At 43.4% G+C, this 27254-nt stretch overlaps 1 protein-coding gene across 1 annotated transcript in view; it reads left to right on the forward strand.

Annotated features, from left to right (window-relative positions):
• The window catches only part of C8H1orf159 (chromosome 8 C1orf159 homolog), a 35061-nt gene extending 21614 nt beyond the window's left edge, over positions 1 to 13447 (forward strand). Inside the window, exons 5-9 of the mRNA XM_070759219.1 lie at positions 2058 to 2123; positions 3749 to 3883; positions 5401 to 5426; positions 5955 to 5982; positions 8997 to 13447. Of these exons, the coding sequence (XP_070615320.1) occupies positions 2058 to 2123; positions 3749 to 3883; positions 5401 to 5426; positions 5955 to 5982; positions 8997 to 9091 (350 nt within the window). The 3' untranslated portion in view covers positions 9092 to 13447. The remainder of the gene's footprint in view (positions 1 to 2057; positions 2124 to 3748; positions 3884 to 5400; positions 5427 to 5954; positions 5983 to 8996) is intronic.
• Positions 13448 to 27254: the final 13807 nt, after the last annotated feature.

Raw genomic sequence — 27254 nt, forward strand, 5'->3', positions numbered from 1 at the left:
GTGCTTTTCCCCATCCCCGTCCAGCAGAGGGCAGAAGAGAGGCATTTGAAGGTTCAGCATCCTGGAATGAAAACAACCCAAGGTTCTAAAACGACATGGCTTGTTCATTCAATAAGTTTTGAAAAGCCTCTTGATTGACATGTGGAGGGAGGGTCTTTTCGCCCTACCCAAGCACCAGAGGCTTTCCTTGAGCCTCTGGAAGGGCGAAAGCAGCTTTCCCTTGGCTTCAGAGGCCCTCTGGAGGCTAAAAATGGGTCCGTTTCTGGACTTTCAGAACTTTCAAGAGGCCCGTTTTTCACCCTCTCCAAACTCCAGAGGCTTTCCTAAAACCTCCAGGAGGGCAAAAATGGCCTCCCCCAGGCTCCAGAGGACCTCCAAAGGTTGGAAACAGGCCTGATTCTGGACTTCTGGGAAGCCCATTTTTCACCCTCAGCAGACTCCGGAGGCTTTTATCGAGCCCCCAGGAGGGCAAAAATGGCCTCCCCTGGGCTCCGGACGTGTTTCCAGACTTCCAGGAGGCCCATTTTACACCCATAACAGGCTTTGGAGAGTTCTTTCGAGCCTCCGGGACGGTGAATATGGCCTCCCCCAGGCTCTGGAGGCCCTCTAGAGGTTGGAAACAGGCCTGTTTCCAGACATCCAAGAGGCCCATTTTTCATCCTCAGCAGGCTCCAGAGGCTTTTCTCAAGCCTCTGGGAGGGCAAAAACAGCCTTCCCGTTTCTGGACTTTTGGAACTTCCATGAGGCCCCCTTTTTGGAAACGAGCCCATTTACAGGCTCCAGAGGCCAGAAACATCTTCAGGAACACCTTCTGCCGCTCAAATCCCAGCGACCGATTAGGTCCCATAGAGTTGGCCTTCTCCGGGTCCTGTCGACTAAACAATGCCGTCTGGCAGGGCCCAGGGGAAGAGCCTTCTCTGTGGTGGCCCCGGCCCTTTGGAATCAACTCCCCCCAGAGATTAGGACTGCCCCCACCCTCCTTGCCTTTCGAAAGCTCCTAAAAACCCACCTCTGTCGCCAGGCATGGGGAAACTGATACACCCCTTAGCTACTATGGTTTTTTATGTATGGTTCGTTAGGTTGTGTGATTGTTTTTTATAAGAAGGTTTTAAATTGCTTGTAAGATTAGATTTGTACATTGTGTTTTGCTGTTGTGAGCCGCTCCGAGTCCTCGGAGAGGGGCGGCATACAAATCTAATAAATAATAATAATTATTATTATTATTATTATTATTATTATTATTATTATTATTATTATTATTATTATTATTATTGGAGGCTCTTTTTTTACCTTCCTCAGGTTCCGGAGGCTTTTATTGAGCCTCCGGGAAGTCAAAAATGGTCTCCCCTGGGCTCCAGAGGCCCTCCAGAGGCCGGAAACAGGCCTGTTTCCAGACTTCCAGTAGGCCCATTTTCTTCCCCAGCAGGCTCTGGAGGCTTTTGTCAAACCACCAGGAGGACAAAAATGGTCTCCCCTGGGCTCCAGAGGCCTCCAGAGGCCGGAAACAGGCCTGTTTCTGGACTTCCAGTAGGCCCATTTTTCACCCTCAGCAGGCTCTGGAGGCTTTTGTCAAACCACCAGGAGGACAAAAATGGTCTCCCCTGGGCTCCAGAGGCCTCCAGAGGCTAGAAACAGGCCTGTTTCTGGACTTCCAGTAGGCCCATTTTTCACCCTCAGCAGGCTCTGGAGGCTTTTGGCGAGCCTCCAGGGGGTGAAAATGGCCTCCCCACTCTCCGGAAGACCTCCAGAGGCCAGAAATTGGCTTGTTTCCAGTCCAGGAGACCCATTTTTCACCTTTCCAGATCTTCCACGTGGGCCCTGCACTTACCTGATATCCAAAACAGGCCGTGTGGAGACTCGCAGGAGGGGAGGGACCATCCAATCACACACCAGATGTAAAAGTAGCATCCGCCTCGCCCGAACCGGCTGAATCCCACTCCTGAATACAAGGCTCCTCTCTTGGAAGCAGCAATGGGAGACATTCAGCTGGCTCTGGACATTGTTTCTCTCTTCTCCAAATTTCTGGCTTTTTAAAAAAATTATTTTGTTTTTGTTAGATGCAGGCGGGGAATTGAATCCTCTAATCAACGTAACCACCCTAAGTCCAGAAACCTTCGGTCTAGGTGAGTAACGCCGAAGAGGCTTTGCCAAAGGGGTTTGGTTCTCAACCGGAGGGTTTTTCTGGCCGTCATTACAGAAAGTCCTCGCCACAGTGGAGCCCAGCATTTCTGTCGCAAAGCGAGACAGTTGTTTAAAAGCGAGTTTCGCCCTGTTTACGACTTGCCTGGCCACTCTACGCTAAGCAGCTGTTAAGTCAACTTCATTTTCCCATTGGCAGAAGGTCGCAAAAAAAGGGGATCGTGTGACCCCAGGGCCCTACAACTGTCATAAGTACATGTCAGTTGCCAAAGCATCTGAATTTTGACCCCCATCACCGTAGGGATGTTACAGTGGCTGTAAGTGTGAAAATGGCCGCATTGCAATGTTTTCAGCGCTGCTGCAACTTTGAACAGCCACTAAGTGAGTGGTTGTAAGACAAGGACTTACATTACATTTCTGGGATCCAGCTAAGAAGCCACTAATTATGTATTTATATATATGGCATTCGCTCGACCATGCGTGCGGCGTCAAAACCCACAGCGATATAGGATGGGATTTCATCCCACCCGCAGCCCCACCGCAACCAGTTCGCCCAAATCAGTCAAAACCTCTGGAGGGATGGAAGGAAGGAAGGAAAAATAAATTGGAAATAAGTAAGGACAGATGAGGGAGGGAGGGAGGGAGGGAGGGAAGGAAGGAAGGAAGGACAGATGGAAGGGAAAGAAGGATAAATAGATGGATGGATGGAAGAAAAGGGGAGGAAGGAAGGAAAAATGAATTGGAAATGAGGGAGAGAAGGAAGAAAGGAAAGGAAGGATGAAAGGAATTGGAAATAGGGAAGGATGGATGAGGAAGAAAAGGAAGGGAGGGAGGAAAGAAAGAAGGTAGGGAAAATGAATTGGAAATAAGGGGGGAAGGAAGGAAGGAAGGATAAATAGATGGATGGATGGATGGAAGAAAAGGGGAGGATGGAAGGAAAAATGAATTGGAAATGAGGGAGGGAAGGAAGAAAGGAAAGGAAAGGAAGGATGAAATGAATTGGAAATAAGGATGGATGAGGAAGAAAAGGGAGGGAGGAAAGAAAGAAGGGAGGGAAAATGAATTGGAAATAAGGGGGGAAGGAAGGAAGGATAAATAGATGGATGGATGGATGGAAGAAAAGGGGAGGAAGGAAGGAAAAATGAATTGGAAATGAGGGAGGGAAGGAAGGAAAGGAAGGGTGAAAGGAATTGGAAATAAGGAAGGATGGATGAGGAAGAAAAGGAAGGGAGGGAGGAAAGAAAGAAGGGAGGGGAAATGAATTGGAAATAAGGGGGGAAGGAAGGAAGGATAAATAGATGGATGGATGGAAGAAAAGGGGAGGAAGGAAGGAAAAATGAATTGGAAATGAGGGAGGGAAGAAAGGAAAGGAAGGATGAAAGGAATTGGAAATAAGGAAGGATGGATGAGGAAGAAAAGGGAGGGAGGAAAGAAAGAAGGGAGGGAAAATGAATTGGAAATAAGGGCGGGAGGGAGGGGAGGAGGGAAGGAAGGAAAGAAAGAAAAATGTTAGCCACACACTCGCCTGCAAAACTCAGCATTAATTTGCAAGGTTGCATGAAGACGTTCCTTCTGTGAGATGCTTCTTGGTTTGGTTTTGCCTTTCTAGGAGGCCCCGAAGTCGCAGCTACCCTAATTTTTGGCACTTTCCTGATCAGCCTCTTCCTCATCCTCTGTGTCGCGTCCTTCTTCTACCTCAAACGTGCCAATAAACTCCCCAATCTCTTCTATCGAAGAAGCAAAGGTAGGTTTCTCTGCCGGCCGTTGGGGAGAAAGCGATTGGGAGGCCTGGAGAGCTAAAACAGATGAAGATCATTGCAGGAACTGGGTATGTCGAGTCTATCAGATAGAAGCCCTTAGGTAAGGACACGAGAATGGGGTTCCAGTATTTGAGGGGCTGGTTCTGACTCGACCTTCGCAGAAGCAAGAAGCAAGATTCCCTGCAAAGAAAAACAACACACACACACACACACACGGCTCTTTATTTACACCTTGGGAATTAACTGCATTCACCAACAGAAATTCCAAGCAAGAATCCTGCAAGAAGTTAATTGAAACAATATGGAGCCATATCGGACAGCACGCAAGGCTGTCCGCTCCAGCGTGCATGCACACAGTAGCCAGCTGATTTCCAGCCTCGGGGAAGGCCGTTTTCGCCCTTCTGAACGCTGTGTACGAATCGGAAGTACAGGAAATGGACTTCCAGTTTGCTCATTGTGCTGTTTGTTTACACCCAGTAGCCTTCAGGAAGTTTCCCTGAAAACTCCAGAGTGCAAAAAACAGCACAACCGGCAAACCAAAAGTCCATTTTTCCAAACTTCTGTTTTGCCTGTTTGCCCGTTTTTTTAACTGCCCCAAGCTTCAGTGAGACCTGGGTGCACGAATCGGAAGTTCAGGAAATGGACTTCCAGTTTCCTTGTTGTGCTGTTTGTTTACACTCAGGAGCCTTCAGGAAGTTTCCCTGAAAACTCCAGAGTGCAAAAAACAGCACAAGGGGCCAACCGGAAGTCCGTTTTTCCAAAATTCCGGTTTGTCCACTCGGCTGTTTTCTCACTGCCCTAGGATTCAGTGGGACCTATATGGGGAGATAGGGGAGGGGGAATTCCGCACATTAATCCATGGAACGGCTCGCCACCAGAAATTGTGGATGGAGGTTTTTAAGAAGAGATTGGAGAGGCATTTGTCTGAAATGGTACAGAGGTCTCTTGCTGGAGTTAAAGGAGTTAAAGGAGTGGACTATAAGACCTCCATGGTCCCCTCCAACTCTGATATTCTGTTATTGCCAGGGGAAAAATATCACCTTTGGCTGGTTGAAAGAACTGAAAGGATTTAAGATTCCTCTCTTCTTGGCCATTTAACCCAGTCGGGAATCTTCTCAGGCTGTTTGGGAACAGATCCCTTGGTAGGGATGGGATCTGTAGTGAGCCTAGATGGCATAGTGGTTAGATTGCAGCACTGCAGGCTACTTAGCTAACTGCTAGCTGTAGTTCAGCAGTTCAAATCTCACCACCGGCTCAAGGTTGACTCAGCCTTCCATCCTTCCGAGGTGGTTAAAACGAGGACCCAGATTGTTGGGGGCAAATAGGCTGGTTCTGTAAACCGCTTAGAGAGGGCTCTCAAAGCACTATGAAGAAGCGGTATATAAGTCTAAATGCTAATGCTAAGGGAGCCTTTTGATGTAAACGTGCATAATTGAGACCAAATTCTCTTAAGATCTTTTTTTAATCTTTTATTTCTTTTATCCCTTTCTGTGTTTTCCAGGGTCCATTGTAGAGTCTGCTGAATCAGTAAGTACGGCTCCGCCTATGGGGGATTTCCAGGATATTGCCAAGCCTCACAAGGCAAGAAGGCGGCTGAGGATGATGGGTGGGGAAGCTGCCACTGAATAGGATAGGATAGGATGCCTTCTCCCTCTGATCTGTTAGCAAATTTGGGGGGTTTCGTTCCGATGAGTGGGTGTTTTTCGCCCTCGAAGAAGACCCAGCAGAATTGGAATGTCTCCACCGCTGTTTTTCAAATCCGCCAATTTAAATCGCATGGATTTCCATTCCCAGAATTCCCCACGGCTGGGGAATTCTGGGAAGTTGAAGTCTGCACTTCTGCCAAGTTGGGCAGATTTGAACCCACGCTGGTCTGGAGAATGCAATTCCTGGTGAGAAATTTTCAGGATGAGGTCACCAACACACACACAATTAATGGATAGAATGACTCGTCGATTTTCCCGAAAAATCGGGACAAGGCAGGGGTGGTTAATCTTAATGGAAAGGCAGATTCGTTTCCAAACCTCATCTCGATTTTTTCTTTTCTCTCTTTAGGCCTCCATGTTATCCCCACCTTCTTCAAGTAAGGATGTTTTCACTTTCCTTTCTCGTTCTCTCGTTCGTGCAAAATGCCTTAGCCAGATGTCCTGGGGAACAAGGGTTAAACCAGGAGTGGGTTCCTTCCCGATTCGGAATGGTTTGCCTGGTAGCGACCATTTGGTGATGTCATAATGATGTCAACGACCCAATTCCCCCCCCCCCCTTCTTCTGAGCATGTGCAGAAGCCTAGTTTCCAGCACTATGCACGTGGTTGCCATCTTAATTTAATTTAATTGATTCGACTTCTATGCCGGACTCAGGGTGGCTGACAACAATAAAAAACAATACAATAGTACAATAATAGAAAAGTCAAACATCAACAATAAAACCCCATTATAACCCTAACAATCCCATTATAAAAACCCCAAAAATCAATCTAATAAGCATACATACCAGCCAAACATAATTCGGGCACATCTGATGTTAATGTTTTCAACTTTAAAAAAATAATAATTATTATTATTATTAAGAAAAAACAGTAATACATAGAGATTCCTAGAGGGGCCCCAAGGAGGCTTCTTCCCGCCTTTTCCGGCCCTCTTTCCTCCCAGGAGCTTCCTAGAGAGCCCCCACGGAGGCTTCTCCCTGTCTTTTCCAGTTACAGTTTTGGAGACTTGGGTTTGTAAGTAGAAAATGATTCTTGAGAAGAGGCAAAAAAAAAACCTTGAACACCCGGTTCTTATCTAGAAAAGTTAGTAAGTAGAGGCGTACTTAGGTAGAGGTACCACTGTATTATTATTATTATTATTATTATTTTTATTATTTTTATTATTATTATTATTATTATTATTATTATTATTATTTCCTAAGAAATCTCTTCTCAACACGAAGCAGCCCTGTGTTCCCCCTGCTCCAGGCCTAAGTGCAACCGCTTGCAATGGTTCTCTCCCCATTTCCACTACTCTAAATAGTTAAGACTCTTTCAAAAACAGACGGAGCTGTGCGAGATTTTTACGAGAATATTTGGGGGGTGGGTTGGGGAGGAAAGCATTTTTGAGCATGTCTCGACGGGGCGGCTCCATCAGTCCAATCTGCCTGAATAAATCCCAGGTGGCTCGTTCTCGGTCTCTGCAGACTGCAAATGCATGCGCCGTTTCGGGTGGCGGGCGACTGGAGCAGAAAAAATAATTACAGTTGTGTGAAGGGGGATTTCTTCCTATTGCCTCTTCGTCAACAAAATTGTCGCGTGGAATTGGAGGCTTACACCATCCCCTGGGGAGCCCTTGTTTTCCAAATCAAAATATTGTGTCCTTTTCGCATATATATGTGTGTGTGTGTGTGTGTGCGCGTGTGTGTATGTATGTGTGACTGTAATATATATACAGTGGTACCTCTACCTAAGAACGCCTCTATTTATGAACTTTTCTAGAGAAGAACCGGGTGTTCAAGGGTTTTTTTTTGCCTCTTCTCAAGAACTATTTTCCAATTACAAATCCCAAGCCTCCGAAACTGTAACCGGAAAAGGCAGGGAGAAGCCTCTGTGGGGCCTCTCTAGGAATCTCCTGGGAGGAAACAGGGCCAGAAAAGGTGGGGAGAAGCCTCCATGGGGCCTCTCTAGGAATCTCCTGGGAGGAAACAGGGCCGAAAAAGGCAGGGAGAAGCCTCCGTGGGGCCTCTCTAGGAATCTCCTGGGAGGAAACAGGCAAGAAAAGGTGGGGAGAAGCCTCTGTGGGGCCTTTCTAGGAATCTCCAGGGAGGAAACAGGGCCGGAAAAGGTGGGGAGGAGCCTCCATGGAGCCTCTCTAGGAATCTCCTGGGAGGAAACAGGGCCTCCACCCTCCCTGTAGTTTCCCCAATAACATGCATTATTTGCTTTTACATTGATTCCTATGGGAAAAATTCTTCTTACAAACCTTTCTACTTAAGAACCTGGTCACGGAATGAATTAAGTTTGTAAACAGAGGTACCATTATATTGTGTTCTTTTCACTAAAATATATGTGTCTGTGTGTCTGTGTGTGTGTGTATGTATGTATGTATGTATGTATGTATGTATGTATGTATGTACGTACATACATACATACTTGAACCTGGGGAGAATGCCTGTAAGGCAGTAGCTTTAACCTCTAGGTTCTCCTCCTCTCAGCTTGTACCAGGTAGAGTTATATTTTTTGTTTCCTTTTTTTCTGTTGAATCACCCTGGTATACCCAAATACAACTGCTTCCTTTTTGCCTCTCGACCCTTCCAAGGGCCATATCCAAGGCAGTTAATTTTTTATAGCCGACAAACTATATTCCTTATGTGTAACATATTTTTGCTGATAATGAAACAGAAGGAAGACTAATATAGATCTATTTCAAGCTATTTTGCTCTCATCAGCTAGCCTTACCGAGATTTGAACGGGGAGTCCGCCTGTAAGGTGGATAGCGTTAACCTCTAGACTACAGGTTCTCCTCGGCTTGTAACAGGGAAGAGTGTAATTAATATCCTGGGAGGAAACAGGGCCAGAAGAGGCAGGGAGAACCCTCCGTGGGGCCTCTCTAGGAATCTCCTGGGAGGAAACGGGAGGAAAAGGCGGGAAGAAGCCTCCATGGGGCTTCTCTAGGAATCTCCTGGGAGGAAACAGGGCCTCCACCCTCCGTGTAGTTTCCCCAATAGCATGCATTATTTGCTTTTACATTGATTCCTATTGGAAAAATTGCTTCTTCTTATAAACTTTTCTAGTTAAGAACCTGGTCACGGAATGAATTAAGTTCGTAAATAGAGGTAACACTGTATAGAGACTCATGCTACATAACCAAGTTTCTTTACATGCGGAATAAATTACATTATTAATGCGTCTTGAATAGAAAATAGCCTTTAGATAGATTTTTACTCCAGAAGCATTTTACTAAAATAGATTGATATGATTTGTGTGTGTGTGTGTATTTGTGTGTGTGATGGGATGAGCCAGGGTTGGAGGAGAAAAGTTCCCGGAAATCCTTTCAACGAATTTTAAGCCTCTTTGATGAGACTCGGGATAGAAACTAACCATCTCTCTCTCTCTTTTGGGCCCAGTCCGGAAACCTCGTTACGTCCGACGGGATCGTTCGCTCGCCACCTCTACCACCAGCACGACACTGTCTACCGAGACCCGGGTCAGCAACGTGTAGCCGTCAGGACTTGTAAATACTAGGCCAGGCCATCGAGTCCGCTGGGAAAGCGCCTAAGAAGAGAATCAGTGACGGAAAGGAAGCGCCAGCCGGCTTCCGTGCGATGAGCGGACTCGCTCCCTTCGTGGGGAAACGGCGACTCTAAACACTTTAGGAGAGAGATATTTCTGGCGACCCGGATGGGACGCCGTTTCCGCTTTCCTGGTTGCCCGGCAGCTTCGAAAACGCCTCTTTGCTCCGGACCCTGTGATTTTTACAGTTGAGATTAGCCGGCGGAAATGGGCCATGCTTCGAGGGAAATTCAAGTGCCATATTTTGGGATACGAGTGCGGGGTGTTTTTTGAAAAAATTGGCACCGAGAATGCTTTCCGGAGGGAGGGCCAGTGTTTCAGAGGCGGAGTAGGCTGCTAGAAAGCACACTCCCTTCTTCCTGTGTTGTTGTTATTATTGCTTTTTCTCCTAGAGTTTGACCGAGGCCTTAAGCTCAGGGCAGCCTTGCCGATCTTTGAGCATTCCGATAGGTTTGATTCCCCCCTTTTCAAATCTTCTTCGCATCCAGGTGGGACCCAGCCAGATCTCCCCCCTTGTAGTAAAAATCCTAGCCTGCTCCCTGAGTTTTTAGGCAGCCGAACCCCAACTTCAAGAGGGCAGCGGCTCACCCTGGGCTCTCCCAGCAGTGAGAGAAAAGTGGGCGCTGAGGAATGCAGCTAGTCCTCAATTTACAATGGTTCTTTAGCGGCTAAAGTTAACAACGGCACCGAAAGATGTGACTTTTTTCACGCTCGACAACTTTTGCAGTCTTCCCCCCCCCTCCTCAGGGTCACGTGATTTACATACTAGGTGCTTGGCAGCCAGTTTCATACTTATGACAGTTGCTGCGTCCCGGGATCATGCGATTTTTTAAACCTCTTTTTACAAGCAATAGATGGAAACTAATCAAAGAGAGAAGATTAGGTAGAACTGCAGAAAAATTTCCTGACAGCGAGAGCGATGAGCCAGAGGAACAGCTTGCCACTAGAAGTTGTGGATGCTCCCAACACTGGAAGCTTTGATTGGACTGCCATTTGTCAGAAATGATATAAGGCAGTGATGACAAACCATTGGCATGGCTGCCACAGGTGGCACACGGAGCCATATCTGCTGGCACGCAAGCCATTGCCCTAGCTCAGCTCCAACGTGCATGTGTGTACCAGCCAGCTGAATTTTGGCTCACACAGGGGCTCTGGGAGGGCGTTTTTGGCTTTCAGAGAGCCTCCGGCGGGATGGCGTTTTTATCCTCCCGCGACTCCAGGGAAGCCTTTGGAGCCTGGGGAGGGCGAAACACGAGCCTACTTGGGTCCACCAGAAGTTGGGAAACAGGCCATTTCCGGCCTCCAGAGGGCCTCCAGGGGATGGAGGAAGCTGTTTCCACCATCCCCAGGCATTGAATTATGGGTGTGGGCATGCACAATAGCACGTGCACACGCTCTTTCGGCACCCGAGGAAAAAAGGTTTGCCATCACTGGTATAGGGTCTCTTGCTTGAGTGGCGGGGTTGGACTAGATGTCCTCCACGGTCCCTTCCAACTCTATTAGTAATCTGTTAAAACCTCCAACTCTGAACCTTCAAGCCAGATTCACTTAACCGAGTTGCTCATTTATCAACTGCAGGGATGCACTAGGTGCAACAGTGGCTAGAATAGTCGTAAGATGGGGCAAAAGTCACTTAACAAATGTCGCGTTTAGCAACCGAGGTTTGGGGATGAAATTGGAGGACTACCTGTATTCTCTTGGCATCTAGTTTTGGTGCTCCGTAAAAAATTAAATCCGCCTCCTTCAAAGCCTAACAGCGTGGATGAGGGGGGTGTCTCTCACTTTCTCATCTGGCTTTCCCTCTCCCGCCCTGCGCTGTTTTCCTGACTCGAGTCCGTCCTTATGCAAGTCGAAGCGAGCCAGTCCTTAAAAACTCCCCAAAGGCCATGCAAAGAAATCCAGCCACTTTAAATCTCCTCCCCACCCTTCCAAACAATTCCTCTATGGAGAGTTTCTTTAAACTCTTTAAAGAACTCTTTAACGTTTTTTTTTAATTGGAGTTGATCTTGATTTGAGGAAAGTTAGCTGGATCTAGAGAGTGGTGGCACCCATTCCTGTAGGCCAAACGTTGGAGCCAAATGGGCGTTGTAGAAGGCACAAGCCTTCCCTCCAAAGGCAGTTGTCTTTTCCCCCTTAAAATAGGACGTTGTATCTTACCGTTTCCCCCAAAATAAAACATCCCCTGATAATAAATCCAATCGGGCTTTTGAGTGCAAGGCAATAAAGCCAAAGCGCTTATTTCAGGCTTCCAAAAAATATAACAGGGTCTTATTTGGGGGGAAACAAGGAATGAAAGAAGGAAGGAAGGAAGGAAGGAAGGCAATGGATAGGGAGATGGAGATAGATAGATAGAAAGATAGATACATCTATCTATCTATCTATCTATCTATCTATCTATCTATCTATCTATCATCCATCTAGCCATCCATCCATTTATCTGTCTGTCTGTCTACCTATCTATGTAGATTGTTGTGAGTTCAGGTTTTCCCCATGTAATATTTTAAGTGTTTTTGCGATGTTTCACGTATGTGTATAGATAAAGAAATAGATAGAGATAGACAGACAGACAGACAAACTAGACTAGACTAGACTAGATAAATAGCTATAGATAAAATCATATAAGACAGGGTCTTATTTTCAGAGAAACATGGATGGATAGATGGAAGGAGGGAGGGAAGGAGATGGATAGGTGGATGGAGATAGATAGATAGATAGATAGATAGATAGATAGATAGATAGATAGATAGATAGATAGATAGATAGATAGATAGATACCCTGTTTTCCCCAAAATAAGACATCCCCGATAATAAGCCCAATCTGGATTTTGAGTGCATGGCAATAAGGACAAGTGCTTATTTCAGGATTCAAAAAACATATTATTGGGGGCAATATGCTGATTCTGTAAAACCGCTTAGAGACAGCTGTAAAAGCACTATGAAGCGGTATATGTCAAAATGCTATTGTTATTGCTATTATTTTGGGGGAAACCTGGAAGGAAGGAAGGAAGGAAGGAAGGAGATAGATTGATAGGTGGATGGAGATAGATAGATAACTAGAAAGATAGATACATAGATAGCTATAGATTGATAGATACCCTGTTTTCCTCAGAATAAGACAACCTCCGATAATAAGCCCAATCAGCCATGGCAATAAGGCCAAGTGCTTGTTTCAGGGTTCAAAAAAATATAAGACAAGGTCTTATTTCCGGGGAAGGAAGGAGATGGATAGGTGGATGGAGATAAATAGAAAGATAGATACATAGATAGATAGCTATAGATAGATACCCTGTTTCCCCCAAAATAAGACGTTCCCTGATAATAAGCCCAATTGGGCTTTTGAGTGCATGGCAATAAAGCCAAAGTGCTTATTTCAGGGTTGCAAAAAATAGGGTCTTATTTTGGGGGAAATACGGTAACTTTTGCTTTCCGTCAAGGCCAGTTTTTTTGACCTTCCCGAAGTTGTCAGAATATGCAATCCCGACCCTCAGCATTGATCAGTGCTACAGGGGAGTTAAAATCGGCCAACCCAAAGCTTGTGATACATACACCACACATCCCTTAACAAAAAAACCGAAGTTTTTTTGTGTTACCGAAGTTGCATGGTTATTAATTTAGGATCCATTTTTCCCTCCCTTCGGGCTCGTGAACCATCCCCGTTGTGGTGACTTGGGACGAGCCTGCGGATGTTACCGAGATTCTCCCCCCCCCTCACCTCACTCCTGAATTGACCAAAATTTCTATGCAATGAAACCACGCGATCTCCTTACACGCCGAAGCCAATTTCCTTTCCTCCCTGGTGCTTTTTGTGGCTTGCATTAGCTGGGGGGTTATTTTGAATTTCCTCTCCGGGGTAGAATTTTTAGCAAAAGCCGATGCTTCTTTTTGGTTTTGTTGCTTCGTTGTGTATTTCAAACCCACACACACACAAAAAGGAGACCTCTGTGAATTCCTCACCCCCCAATTTCTTCTTTCAAAACTCTACTTTTCTTCCAATAATTGCACCGTCCTTGGGGTGGGGTGGGGGTGTTACTCTTTCACCAGAAAGGGTGGAAAACGTTCTTTTATTTTTTATTTTTTGAAGTGAGCCATTGAAACCAAAACACTGGAATTAGATACGTCGTTGTTCCTTTTTTTTAAAAAGAAATTCCTTTACACCGTTGTGACAAATGCAAAATGTGTAGCTTTGTATATATATATAGATAGATATACATATTTTTTTCACTCCGTCCTCTCTCACCTCTTCCCCCTTTCCCCTCTGCCTTGAATAAAAGCACACCGAATTTGACGTGGATTTTTTTTTTTCATGTTGACAGATAACATGATCCCTGTTGCTAAACAGGGATTTTTTTGGGGGGGGGGGGAGATTTGGAATTGCTGGCATGTGGGTGAGTTTTTCTTGGGAAGCTGCCCCAAAGCTCGGTCTATCAGCAGCCATGTCTGCACTAACAGAGGGACGGAATCAAGATCACGTGAAGTGTTAATACCACTTTATAAGGCCTTGGTAAGGCCACACTTGGAATACTGCATCCGGTTTTGGTCGCCACAATGCAAAACGGATACTGAGACTCTAGAAAGAGTGCAGAGAAGAGCAACAAAGAGGATTAGGGGACTGGAGGCTAAAACATATGAAGAATGGTTGCAGGATAGAGAGAGAAAGAGGATAGTAGATAGATAGGAAAGGAAGGAAAGAAAGATAGATAAATAGCTATAGATAGATACATACCCAGTTTTCCTCAAAATAATACATTCCCTGATCATTGATCTTTATCAACTTTTGAGTGCATGGCAATCAGACCAAGCGCTTATTTCAGGGTCCCAAAAAATATAGGCAGGGTCTTATTTTGGGGAAAACAAGGAAAGGGAGGAGATAGGTGGATGGCGATAGACAGACAGACAGATAGAGATAGATGCAGATGTAGATAAATACCCTGTTTTCCCAAATAAGACATCTGCTGATAATAAGCCCAATCGTTCTTTTGAGTGCCTGGCAATAAGGCCAAGTGCTTATTTCAGGGTATGCCTAGTTTATTGAAAAGAAGGACCAGGGGAGACATGATAGCAGTCTTCCAGTATCTCAGGGGTTGCCCCAAAGAAGAGGGAGTCAAGCTACTCTCCAAATCACCTGAATCAAATCACCAAATCAAGAAGCAATGGGTGGAAACTAAACAAGGAGAGAAGCAACTTAGAACTAAGGAGAAATTTCCTGACAGAACAATTGATCTGTGGAACAGCTTGCCTCCAGAAGTTGTGAATACTCCAACGTGGGAATTTTTAAAGATAACCATTTGCCTGAAGTGGTGTAGGGTTTCCTGCCTAAGCAGGGGGTTGGACTAGAAGACCTCCAAGGTCCCCTCCCACTCTGTTATTCTATTTGTAATCAATGCAGAACATCACAGTTAAATCCCATTATTGTCATTTTTAAGAAAGGGAGGCAAGTGGGTGTTGGGCTATTTTCCCCTGTGCTGTCTGAACAAAGCTATCTCTGCTTTCTGAAAAACGTATTATTCTTCCTGCATAAATCAAAATTTCTGAGCTCAGGGCATCCAATGAAGGCAGTAAAATTTCCATACTACTCCCTGGCCTGTAGAGGGAGCCGCCTTCTAAAACGATATGATTTACTGGTAGTTCTAGTTACAACAGGCGCTGAAAAAAAACATGACTTAACAGCCCTTTTTCACAGTTACGACCTTCGTAGCACCCTCGTGGTCATGGGATCAAAATTCAGATGCTTGGCAACCGGTTCTCCCAAAGGGGCTTTTTTCATAAGGCAACTGGACTTCCTTGGGGTGTTTTTTTTTTTTTTTTACTTTGAAGAGGTTTCGCTTCTCGTCCCAGAAGCTTCTTTCACTCTGATAGAATAGCGGGGAATGGAAGGATTTCTATTCCTTGCAGACTGCTGGCAATTCACCTCCTTTTAGAAAAGCCCAGTTGCCTCTTGGGGGGGAAAAAACACTTGAGACAACCACAACCTGGCGATGATGGAGAATCTTTGCAAGTTTTTGTAGTGCAGAACTTTTGGAAAGAAGTGCCAGAAGGCACTAATAGGATGTTAAATATACGATGGACAATTACAAAGGAAATGGCGGTATTAGTCAAAAGGAACAAGATGGGAGAATTTAGAGAAATAAAAGAAGCAGCGATAGAAAGCGCTCAGGCGGTAATAGTCTTGGGTTGGAAGCATGTGACAAAATGGACAATGCAAAATTGGTATCGGTACATGGATCATATTCAGTTTTGAGATTATGGATAAGAGGGTGAATTTGGCTAATGAAACCAATCTGCAGGAACTGATGGAACGATGGGACAAGGAAAGAAGATATGTGGTCAGTAGAATTCGAGACCAAGCTACAAAGAATAAATTAGAATCACTTTATAATATGCAAGTTGATATATTGATCTTGAGTTAAAATGGTATATACAAAATATGCCCCCATTTTGGTGGAGGGGTATGTGTTCTGTCGGGCTCTCTGGTAGACTCCTCCCAAAAATTCACAGGTACAAATTTCAGACACACACACATCTGAAAATTGAAAACAATGTTCTTTATAATGAAAATTCACTTAAACCAAGCCCTCTTTTGGTATGGCAAAGACCACTGGTCTCCAAACAAACTGGTAATTTGTACAAGTCCCTTGTCAGTTCTCTGATACTTAGCTTGCAGCTGTGAGACAATTCACAGTCCTTCTTCTTTCACAAAGTGAAACACACTTTGCCCTGGTTTAGTTTCAAAGCGGGGAAAAATCAGCACACAAAAGGTCAAAGTCAGTAAAACAGTCATGAAACACAACGATCAGATAATCCTCTATAATGGCCAAACCCACAGGCTGCTGTTTATAGCAGCCTCACTAATGACCACAGCCCCACCCAACCACAGGTGGCCTCATTTTCTTTGATAATAATCTCTCAGTTGTTGTTGCCTATGCATCGCTCTCTGCATGCGTGGCTGTATCATTAACTCTTGTTCTGAATCCAAGGAGGAGCTAGATAATTGATCTCCTTCTGAGCTGTCTGCCACACTCTCCTCCTCCCTGTCACTCATGTCTTCTTGGTCAGAGGAGCCTTCATCAGCAGATTCCACTGAGGGCAAAACAGGCCTGCAGCATGTGGATGTCTCCCCCACATCCACAGTCCTTGGGGCAGGAGCTGGGCCAGAACTAACCACAACAGGTATGAATGTTGTCTGGTGGCGGACACTTAAACACTGAGCACATTGTTATATGTTGTGTGCTGTGTGGATGTTCTATATTATAAACATTAATAAAAATGCTTTATTTAAAAAAGAGAGAATCTTTGCAGGTTTTCGACAAGTGCTTCACACTTATGACCTTTGCTGTGACCTGCCATGGTCACACGATTCCCCTTTTGTAACCTCAAAAATCCACGGGGAAAGCTAGGTTTATCAGACAACCAGGGATGGAAGGAGGGAACCGCAGCAGAGGGATAAAAGATAAAAGGACCTCCTGCTTGGTCAAGGGGCTGGACTAGAAGACCTCCAAGGTCTCTCCCAGCTGTATTCTGATTCTGAAATGTTCACTGATTTGAACTGCCTCCCCCTTCCATCCACAGAGACCCATTTTCTCTAGATTACGACCTATCTTACCTGGTGAGCAATTGACCTGGGCAACTTTTCTATAAAAGCATTCAGCTTGGGGAATTCTGGGAGTTAAACAGAAACATAGAAGATTTGACGGAAGAAAAAGACCTCATGGCCCATCTAGTCTGCCCTTATACTATTTCCTGTATTTTATCTTAGGATGGATCTATGTTTATCCCAGGCATGTTTAAAGTCAGTTACAGTGGATTAACCAACCACGTCTGCGGGAAGTTTGTTCCAAGTGTCTACTACTACTTAAAGTCCACGCATCTTAAAGAAGTTGCCAAAATTGAGAAAAACACGGTTTTAACCCAACGCCGTCGGTCGAAATAATATTTCCTAGCCACATTTCAGGTGTTGCTTGAAAAAAACCAGCAAAATAAAATAATATAATTTTGTTTTGTGTGTTTTGGTTAGCCTGGCTTGTCTTCCAGGTAGCTTTTTGTTCCAAATTACTTTGCCGGCAAATTTATAACAATCTAGGATTTCTACGTTCTCAGGGAATAATATCGTTCCAAAAGATATCAGAGGTTAAATGGCCTTAGTTGAATCTTTGCCACTGGAATCCCCGCAAAGAAGGAATCAACGGTGGCGGTCGGAAAGAAACGGAAGTTGTTTCTGCCAAATCATGGGGTGTATTAAGGTTGGTTTATAAACAGTTTGTGTGTGTCTACGCAACCAGCCATACGAACTTCCCAGCTTTTTCCCAGCTGGGATCCTTCCGTTTTGCGACTGCCAAAGGAACAGAGAGAAAAGGAACAAATTTCAAAAGTTTGTTTTGTTCCGTAGAAGAAAATGTGGTTGGTTCAACCCCTGGTGATCTTGCAGGTTCTTAAATAGAAAAATTCTTAAGTAGAAGCAACTTTTCCCATAGGAATCAATGTAAAAACAAATAATGTGTGCAAACCCATTAGGAAGGAAATAAAAGCTCGGAATTTGGGTGGGAGGAGGAGGAGGAAGAAGAGGAGGAAGACAATCATTGCCAAGGGTGAGGTGAGGGGAATAAAAAAAAATCCAAAAATTTAGGGCTTAAAAAAAAAAAGAGGGACTCTGGGGTGGCAAGGAGGAGCAAACACCTCCCATACAGTGCGCCAGACAGCAAAACCCAGGGGGAATGGCAGGAAACTGGCCGGGCCTTCGTACTGCTCTCAAATTTCCTGGGAAATTTTTCTGGGCTCGGATTCTTAAGTAGAAAATGATTCTTAAGAAGAGGCAAAAAAATCTTGAACCCCCGGTTCTTATTTAGAAAAGTTCTTAAGTAGAGGTACCACTGTATATTCATAGATTTTCACGGATATATATATGTAGATTGTTCTGAGTTCGGGTTTTACCCATGTAATATTTTGAGTGTCTTTGCGATGTTTTGGCGAAATCACATTCACCATCATCAGGCTGAGGTTATTGGCTTTGTGCTGCTTTGAATATTCATATGTGATTTTGCCAAAACGTCGCAAAGACACTCAAAATATTACACGGGGTAAAACCCGAACTCAGAACAATCTACACACACACACACACACACTCACTCACACAAAATATATAATGAATATATTAATAATATTAATATAATTAATATATTAATATGTGTAACATATTTTTGCTGATAATGAAAAGGAATAACAATAACAATAACAACAATAATAATTTATTAGACTTGTATGCCTCTCTTGCATATTGCAAGTTTTGATCAAACGAGCTATATGGAGGTCTGCCGTTTGCAGCCTGCAGCCAGTCAGCCGGCTTTGCCCTTTGGAGATGCTGTCCAATGCTCACGCCACTCAAAATGTCATACAGGATGTTAAAAAAAATAATTATCCAGCTAAGGAATTGCTGTTGTGGATAAATTCGTTTGACCGTTGCTGCTTTTTAATTGTTGAATTTTATTGATGAGGAAATGTAGTCCGCCACCCATCTCAGCCCCACTTTGGTATCACAAAGAAAAAAAAGTCTAGATATTGAATAGGTTTGGAAAAATATTTCAGCTACAGAGGAAGGCAAGTGTGTAAACTGCCCAATTCTGTTTTTAAATAATCTTTTCCCCCCTTCTATTAAAACTCGGTCGTCCAATGCGAGCCATCAATTACAGTATCCTGTCCTAAAGCCCTGTTTTCTGTAATAATGTCACTTATTCACAATCTTTTCGCCCGCCAATATATAGGTCTGATTTATAGCCTTATTAATGTTTCAGCATTCTCCTGGTAGGATTAACGCGTTAACAAAGACGGTGCCGAGGATCGAGTTCTAATTCTCGGAAGGCGGTTTGTAGCTTTGCATTTTGATGGCGGAGCTCATAAATATTGGCGATCAATTCTGCATGTAACGTTGCTTGGTCCAACGGCTCTGAAAAAGTTAATCAGCTTTGGGAAAATATCTCTTTTTTCACAGCACAGGAATAGTCGGAAGTAAATAAATGAATAAGCAAATATTAAGAGAGGCGGGGAAAAAGCTGCCACACTTCGGTTGCTGCCTTCGCAAAAAGATTTTGAACGTGCTGGGCCTTGATTCTGCTTTAAGCAGGCTGGATTTATTCAACGCATTAAAACAGAGTGGAACCTCCAGTGCTAGTGGCTGTTATCCAATCAACTACATTTGTAAAAGGACAAAGTGCTGAACTTACAGCCAGAAGGAATTTTTTAAATACATTGGGTTCTGTCTGGGTCACTCCAGAAGCCAATACCAACCCAAAAAGAGAAGCCAGACACACTGGTAAAAGGCAAAGGCAGTTTTATAAAATTCAAGAAAAACACAGGTAACAGAAAATGTCCTTACAAACAGGAAAATGCTGTATCTTCAGATATATCCACAAAGGCAAAAGTTCATGCAGCAATACAGAATTCTTGCTGCCAAGCCGAGGCTGTAGATAGCAGACCTGCACCTCCCACGGGTCTTCCAAAGCTGCTGGGCCACAAGCCAGGAACAGAGACACCGAGAAACAAGACAGTATAACGCAATTCCAAACTGATAACACTCCACATGGCTTCAAGGGCTTGCCTGCCTTTTAAACCCTGCTAAGGAGGACCACACCCAAACCCAGCTGTTCCTAATTCAGTGCTGATAATACTTCTTTAATTGCTCCTTTCTTTGATCTGACTGTCTCTGTCGCATGTCAATGACGGCTTGTGCGTCATCACCTAATGACTCCAAGCTACTGGCTGGGGAGAGCCCCCGCCCCCGGGGCTCTCATGCTGTTCTACTTCATCCCATTCCTGATTTTCCTCTCCCCCGTCCGACTGTTCAGCCCCCTCCTCTTCGCTGTCCTCCTCCTCCGGGCATGGAGCCAGCAGAGACACAGCTGGTCCCTGAGCAGCCTCAGGCTGAATCACAACACAGTGGTACCTCTACTTACGAACTTAATTCGTTCCGTGACCAGGTTCTTAAGTAGAAAAGTTTGTAAGAAGAAACAATTTTTCCCATAGGAATCAATGTGAAAGCAAAGAATGGGTGCAATTGGGGAAACCACAGCGAGGGTGGAGGCCCTGTTTCCTCCCAGGAGATTATGTATTATTTATTAGATTTGTATGCCATCCCTCTCCGAAGACTCCTTTTTCCAGCCCTGTTTCCTCCAAGGAGATTCCTAGAGAGGCCCCACGGAGGCTTCTCTCTGCCTTTTCCGGTTAGAGTTTCAGAGGCTCGGGATTTGTAATTGGAAAATAGTTCTTGAGAAGAGGCAAAAAAAACCTTGAACACCTGGTTCTTATCTAGAAAAGTTCGTAAGTAGAGGCGTTCTTAGGTAGAGGTACCACTGTACATTAGGACAAGATTTCCAGACCATCATGTAGAGGCAGTCCTGGGCTTACAACTGTTCATTTAATGACTGTTTGACAAGGGCACGGAAATAAGTGGGTCACACGATCATTGTTTGTGACCTTCCCAGCCAGCATCCAACACGCAAAGTTGGAATTTGCTTAATGACCATGTAATTCACTTAACAACCGCAGCGATTCATTGATTGTAACAAAAATAGCAATAGCTCTCAGACTTATATATCGCTTCACGGTCCTTCACAGCCCTCTCTAAGCGGTTTACGGAGTCGGCCTCTTGGCCCCCCCCCCCCAATAATCTGGGTCCTTGTTTTACCGACCTCAGAAGGACGGAAGGCTGAGTCGACCTTGAGTCGGTCAGGATCAAACTAGCTGGCTGTGGGCAGAGCTAGCCTGCAATACTGCGTTCCACTGCGCCACCAGGGCTCTTAAAAAAGATTGCAAAATGGGGTGTCATCATTCCACTTAACAACTGCCTTAGCAGAGGAAATTGTGGTCCCGGTTATATCCGTATTACGCGTGCAATGCTTCAAAACGAGATAGCAAGGAAAATAATTCAGATTTTGTTTGGGCTTGGACTTTACAACTTTCTAGTCCAGAAAACACCAAAGTCGAAAGAAAGTACTCGGCAGTGACAAATTACAGGCACCCGGTGAGAAAAGCTGAAAATGACATCCCGTGAAGCCATCAGGAGCTGAGTTGAAGGCAAAACACCTGAAATCCTTCCTTACAAGAGCTACTAACGGATTACGCAACTTTTTCTGCCGAAGATAATTAGAACATTTCACGCTCGCTTTGACAGCTAGTTCTGTAACTGAACGATGCCGCACTTGCAACTTTATTTTTTTTTAAATTAATCACTGTCTCCACTCAAAAGGAACTAGCCAATTCTCTCTCTCTCTCTCTCTCTCTCTCTCTCTCTCTCTCTCTCTCCTTTCTCCTCTCTCCTCTCTCCCCACTCTTTTCTCTCCTCTCTCTCCTTTCTCTCCTCTCTCTCTCTCTTTCCTTTCTCTCTGTTAACCCTTAGGGTTCTCTTATTGACAATTTACATTCATATGGTTTGTATAACTTACATATTTCTCTACTATTCTTTTTTCCCCCCAATAGTATCTTTTCTTTACAACTTAATCACAAAAAATATAGTCTCCTTAACATTTCTATATGTTTTATTTATTTATTATTGTTATATATTTTTTCTCCCTTCCTTTCCTTTCCAATCGTAAAGTACGAAGGACGAAACATTTAAATATGTTTAAGGTTTCAATAAGGTTCAGGAGGGAAGTGTTTTTAATAAGAAAGTGAACACAAGAACAAGAGGCCATAATCTGATGTCAGTTGCAGAAGCAACATGAGAAAATATTATTTGACTGAAAGAGTAGTAGATGCTTAGAACAAACTTCCAGCAGACGTGGTTGGTAAATCCACAGTAACTGAAGTTAAACATGCCTGGGATAAACATAGATCTATCCTAAGATAAAATACAGGAAATAGTATAAAGGCGGACTAGATGGTCTTTTTCTGCTGTCAATCTTGTATGTTCCTATGTAAAACAAGTTCGAAATTTCGTAGTTCTCCAAATCCTCCTTATCTTTTAGTTTCATCATCATCCTTATCGAGTTCTGCACCCAGATCGCATCTTCAATTCCTCCCATGAAATCGTGAGAAATCTTCTCACTAGTTTCCAGCTTGTTTCAGCCAGAAGGCTTTAAAAAGACTTTTAAAAAAAATAAAACACGTTTGCATTTCAAATAGCTCAATTTCTTCCCCACGACCGCTTTCAAGTATTTATGTCCCCTGTGGGAACCAGCAAATCTGATCAAAGGCAATGATTAGCTCCTGATTTTTATTGCTCTTTTAAAAAAAAATTGCAAAAGGAAAAAGAAAACACAGTCTGAGTCACTTCGAGAAGGGTGGCATAGAAATCTAATTAGATAGATAGATAGATAGATAGATAGATAGATAGATAGATAGATAGATAGATAGATAGATAGATAGATAGATAGATAGATAGATGATAGATTTATTACAACATCTTAGCAATAGAACATTTTAACCAAGCCAGCCTATTGCCCCCACAATCCGGGTCCTCAGAAGAATGGAAGGCTGAGTCAACCTTGAGCCAGTGATGAGATTTGAACAGCTGACCTACAGATCTACAGTCAGATTCAGTGGCCTGCAGTGTAGCACTCTACCTGCTGCGCCACCCCGATGGATGGATGGATGGATGGATAGATAGAGGGTGTGTGTGTAAATGGATAGATAGATAGATGGATGGATGGATGAATGGATGGTTAGACAGATAGAGAGAGAGAGAGAGATGGATAGATGGATAAATGAATAAATGGATAGATGATAGATAGATAGATAGATAGATAGATAGATAGATAGATAGATAGATGGATGCATGGATAGAGAGGGGGTAAATGGATAGATAGATGTATAGATAGATGTATAGATGGATAAATGAATAAATGGATAGATGATAGATAGATAGATAGATAGATAGATAGATAGATAGATGGATGCATGGATAGAGAGGGGGTAAATGGATAGATAGATGTATAGATAGATGTATAGATGGATAAATGAATAAATGGATAGATAGATAGATAGATGATAGATAGATAGATAGATAGATAGATGTATAGATGGATAAATGAATAAATGGATAGATAGATAGATAGATAGATAGATAGATAGATAGATAGATGATAGATGGATGGATGGATGGATGGATGGATAAAGTAAAGAAAAGAAAAACAGAGCAACCCCTCCCTATTCAGCCTTCCCTGCAATGCGCTTTACATTGGGCTACCCTTGAAGAAAGTACGGAGACTACAACTAGTCCAGAATGCAGCCGCGTGAGCTGTTCTGGTATAAACTCGGTACACCTGTACAACTCCATCACTCTGCGAGCTGCACTGGCTTCCGTCTGGTCTCTGGACACAATTTCAGACATCACTTATTACCTATAAAGCCCTACATGGCTTAGGACCAGATTACTTACAGAACCGTCTCCTGCCCCACACCTCCCAGTGACCGATCAGAACTCACAGGGTTGGCCTTCTACGGATCCCATCGGCCAGACAAGGTCAAATGGGTAGGGCCCTCTGTGGTGGTTCCGGTTCTCTGGAACCAACTGCCTTCAGGAGATCTGTACCGCCCCTACCCTCCTGGCCTTTCAAAAGGGCTTAAAAACATAGCTTGTGAATGTTTTTAATGATAGAGATGTTAATTAGTGAAGGCCTACCGTTTTTGGCTCCCTCCGAGGTGGTTGCGGGCACAGGCGCGCCCGTCGGCAGGAGATGAGAAAATATGATTTTACTGAAAGAGTAGTAGATGCTTGGAACAAATTTCCAGCAGACGTGGTTGGGAAATCCACAGTAACAGAATGTAAACATTTTTGGGATAAACATATATCCATCCTAAGATAAAATAAAGGAAATAGTATAAGGGCAGACTAGATGGACCAGGAGGTCTTTTTCTGCTGTCAATCTTCTATGTTTCTATAAATGGATTGGAATGGAATGGAATAGAATAGAATAGAATAGATATTTTAATAAAAGAAACTATAGGTTAACTTGCTAATGGGACTACCTTTGAAAAGTGTTCAGAAACTCCAGATTGTGCAGAACGCGGCTGCGAGAGCAATCATGGGCTTCTCTTGATCTGCCCATGTTACACCATCACTCCGCAGTCTGCATTGGCTGCCGATCAGTTTCCGGTCACAATTCAAAGTGTTGGTTATGACCTATAAAGCCTTACATGGCATCGGACCAGAATATCTCTGAGACCACCTTCTGCCGCACGAATCCCAGCGACTAATTAGATCCCACACAGGGGGAAGGAAAGAGAAGAGGAAAAATTAAAAAGGAAGAAGAGAAAAATTAATATCTATAAATTTATCAGATGTCATAAATAGTGTCGACCTACCTGTTGACCCAATTACTCTACAGCTTTTAAGATCTTTACTATCAGTATAGATGAAAGTTTTAAGTTTCTAAACTTGAGTTAGAGTTTATATTTGTATTTGTGTTTTTGTATTGTATTTGTTTTTTTTAACGTTGGAAAATGAATAAAGATTGTTTTTCTAAAAGAAAGAAAAACAACTTATGATTCACTCCCCCCCCCCCCCCACTTCCGGATGACATGTTCGATTCTAGCCAATTTTCTTTTATGGCCCAAGGAGCAATTTTTGACCGAACTGGATCTGGTTGGCTCTTTCCAATAAATTTCTCTTCCCTGTTTGCAGCCAGGTAAAACACGATTCAACTGCCCCAGTGAGTGTCTATCCATGTGCTTTCATCAGCCAGAAATGACCGGTTTTTCCTTTTTTAAAAAAAAATAATAATTTCATTTAACTGGTTTAAACTTTCAGGAGGAATCATTAAGGAGACGAGTGTCCTTATCTCTCTTTGGCCGTGCCTCTTCCTGCCGAAAGAACAAGCTTCCACTTTAAAAAAGGCTGTAAATTTTCTTTTTATCCAATAACTGATTGACATCTGCACCCAGCAGGCAAATATGCAGCAAGAGCAATAAACCCAGGTTGTGTGGCTTATAAAACGAGGAGGAAATGAAAGAGCTTTCTAGGATCTAGACTCCCCCGGCAGGAAAATTAGCCCAGCAAAGGCAGAATTGGCCAGATGGGCTCAAAGGTCATCTCAAAGGTCATCTAGTCCAACCCCCCAACTCCCTTTGGCAACACAGGAAAAAACAGCCTCAAGGATATGGACTTGGCTGGAGAGATGCAGCTCCCACACATTCTCAGGCCATTGATTCCCTTATGAAACCGACAGAGAACGGATCCTCAGATATTAATTTGTCTCTCGTTTATTCCCTGCCTTTTGGAACGGTATTAAATAAAAAAAGGAAAAGATTTCCCTTCTACGTCTTGTTCTGATTCTGGTTTATATTTTCCCCCCTTTAACTATATTTTATTATATTGATACTTATTCATATTTAGATAGATAGATAGATAGATAGATAGATAGATAGATAGATAGATAGATAGACAGACAGACAGACAGACAGGTAGGTAGGTAGGTAGATAGGTAGGTAGATAGGTAGGTAGAATTAGATAGATACATACTTTAGATTAGATGGATGGATGGATGACAGATAGATAGATAAAGATATAGATATAGACAGACAGACAGACAGACAGACATAGATAGACAGACATAGATAGACAGACATAGATAGATAGATAGACAGACAGACAGACAGACAGACAGACAGACAGACAGACATAGATAGACCGACAGACAGACATAGATAGACCGACAGACAGACATAGATAGACAGACATAGATAGATAGATAGAGATAGATAAATAGAGAGAGAGAGAGAGGGATGGATGGATGGATGGATGGATGGATGGATAGATGATAGATAGATAGATAGATAGATAGATAGATAGATAGATAGATAGGATAGGATAGGATAGGATAGAATAGAATAAATGATAGGGACAGGTAGAGAGAGACAGAGACAGAGAGACAGACAGAAATCTTTATCGGCCAAGACCATTTGTCAAGCTCTCATTGTACATAAAAGATATAAGTTATATATTGTTCTGTTGCCATATAAACCCCACTTGGTGGACACCCTCTGAAGACGATGCTTGCAAGTTTGGGGACCAGAACAAGTTCCCCCTTGCTGCATCCCAGTCCAAACCACCTCTGCCTACCCCCAAAGCCTGGCTCAACCGCCACCCCACCCACCCCCACTCCTATCCTGGCATCTCGCCTTCTTCTTCTTCCTTGCCAATAATGAGCTCGGCTGACTAATTGTGGCTTATTAAAGCAGGACGGGTGTCAGCGGGCGGTTGCTCACAGCTGCATCTGGTGATCACGGGGCCTCCTCCAACTTCCAAAAAGAGTTTTCTCTCTCTCCAGTCTTGAGATGCGCATTCCCTCCATAGTTCAGAAATCAATTAGCATGTCTAGGACTCATGCGCTCCTGAGTTGGCAGCCGGTCTCATCCTTTTTCACAGGAGCTGCATTCAAAAAGGCCCTCCCGGTTGGCACGGAAGGCAAGCCAGCTTTCTCTTCCATCCCAACTTTTATTTATTTATTTATTTATTTTATTTATTTATTTTGTCCAATACACAATGAGGGGTTTAGTGGGTATATACACATAGTAAAATACATGATGAAGGTTATAGAGGAGATATTCATAGTAAAATATATCTAAGAAATAATAGAAAAGAATAGTAATATAGTAATAGAACATATCAATGAAAGAATAGAAGAAGAGATATAGGAATAGAAGAAAGGTATAGGAGATATAGGAGAGCAATAGGACAGAGGACGGAAGGCACTCTAGTGCACTTGTACTCACCCCTTACTGACCTCTTAGGAATCTGGATAGGTCAACCGTAGATAATCTAAGGGTAAAGTGTTGGAACCGTGCGGATTATGTCAATGAGTTAGAAACATAGATGATATGGAGATTATAAGATTGTACTCATGTATTAAATGTATAACAACTGTAAAAAGGAAGATTTTCCTTTGTAAATTAGACATAAGCTGCACATAAATCACACTACTCTTTGAGTAGTGCCAATTGTAAATAATGATACCAAATATGCTATATATAAAGCAGAATGCTTTATTTTTTTTCCCTTTTTCTTATCCTCCTTTCCTCTTCCCTTTTTTCTCTCTTCTCTCCTTTTTCCATATTCATTTTATGTGTATATATCGTATATGTTGTCTTTTGTTGTGTAATTTTATTGT

Source organism: Erythrolamprus reginae, chromosome 8 (assembly GCF_031021105.1).
Source record: "Erythrolamprus reginae isolate rEryReg1 chromosome 8, rEryReg1.hap1, whole genome shotgun sequence".
In the NCBI taxonomy this organism is placed as follows: Eukaryota; Metazoa; Chordata; class Lepidosauria; order Squamata; family Dipsadidae; genus Erythrolamprus; species Erythrolamprus reginae.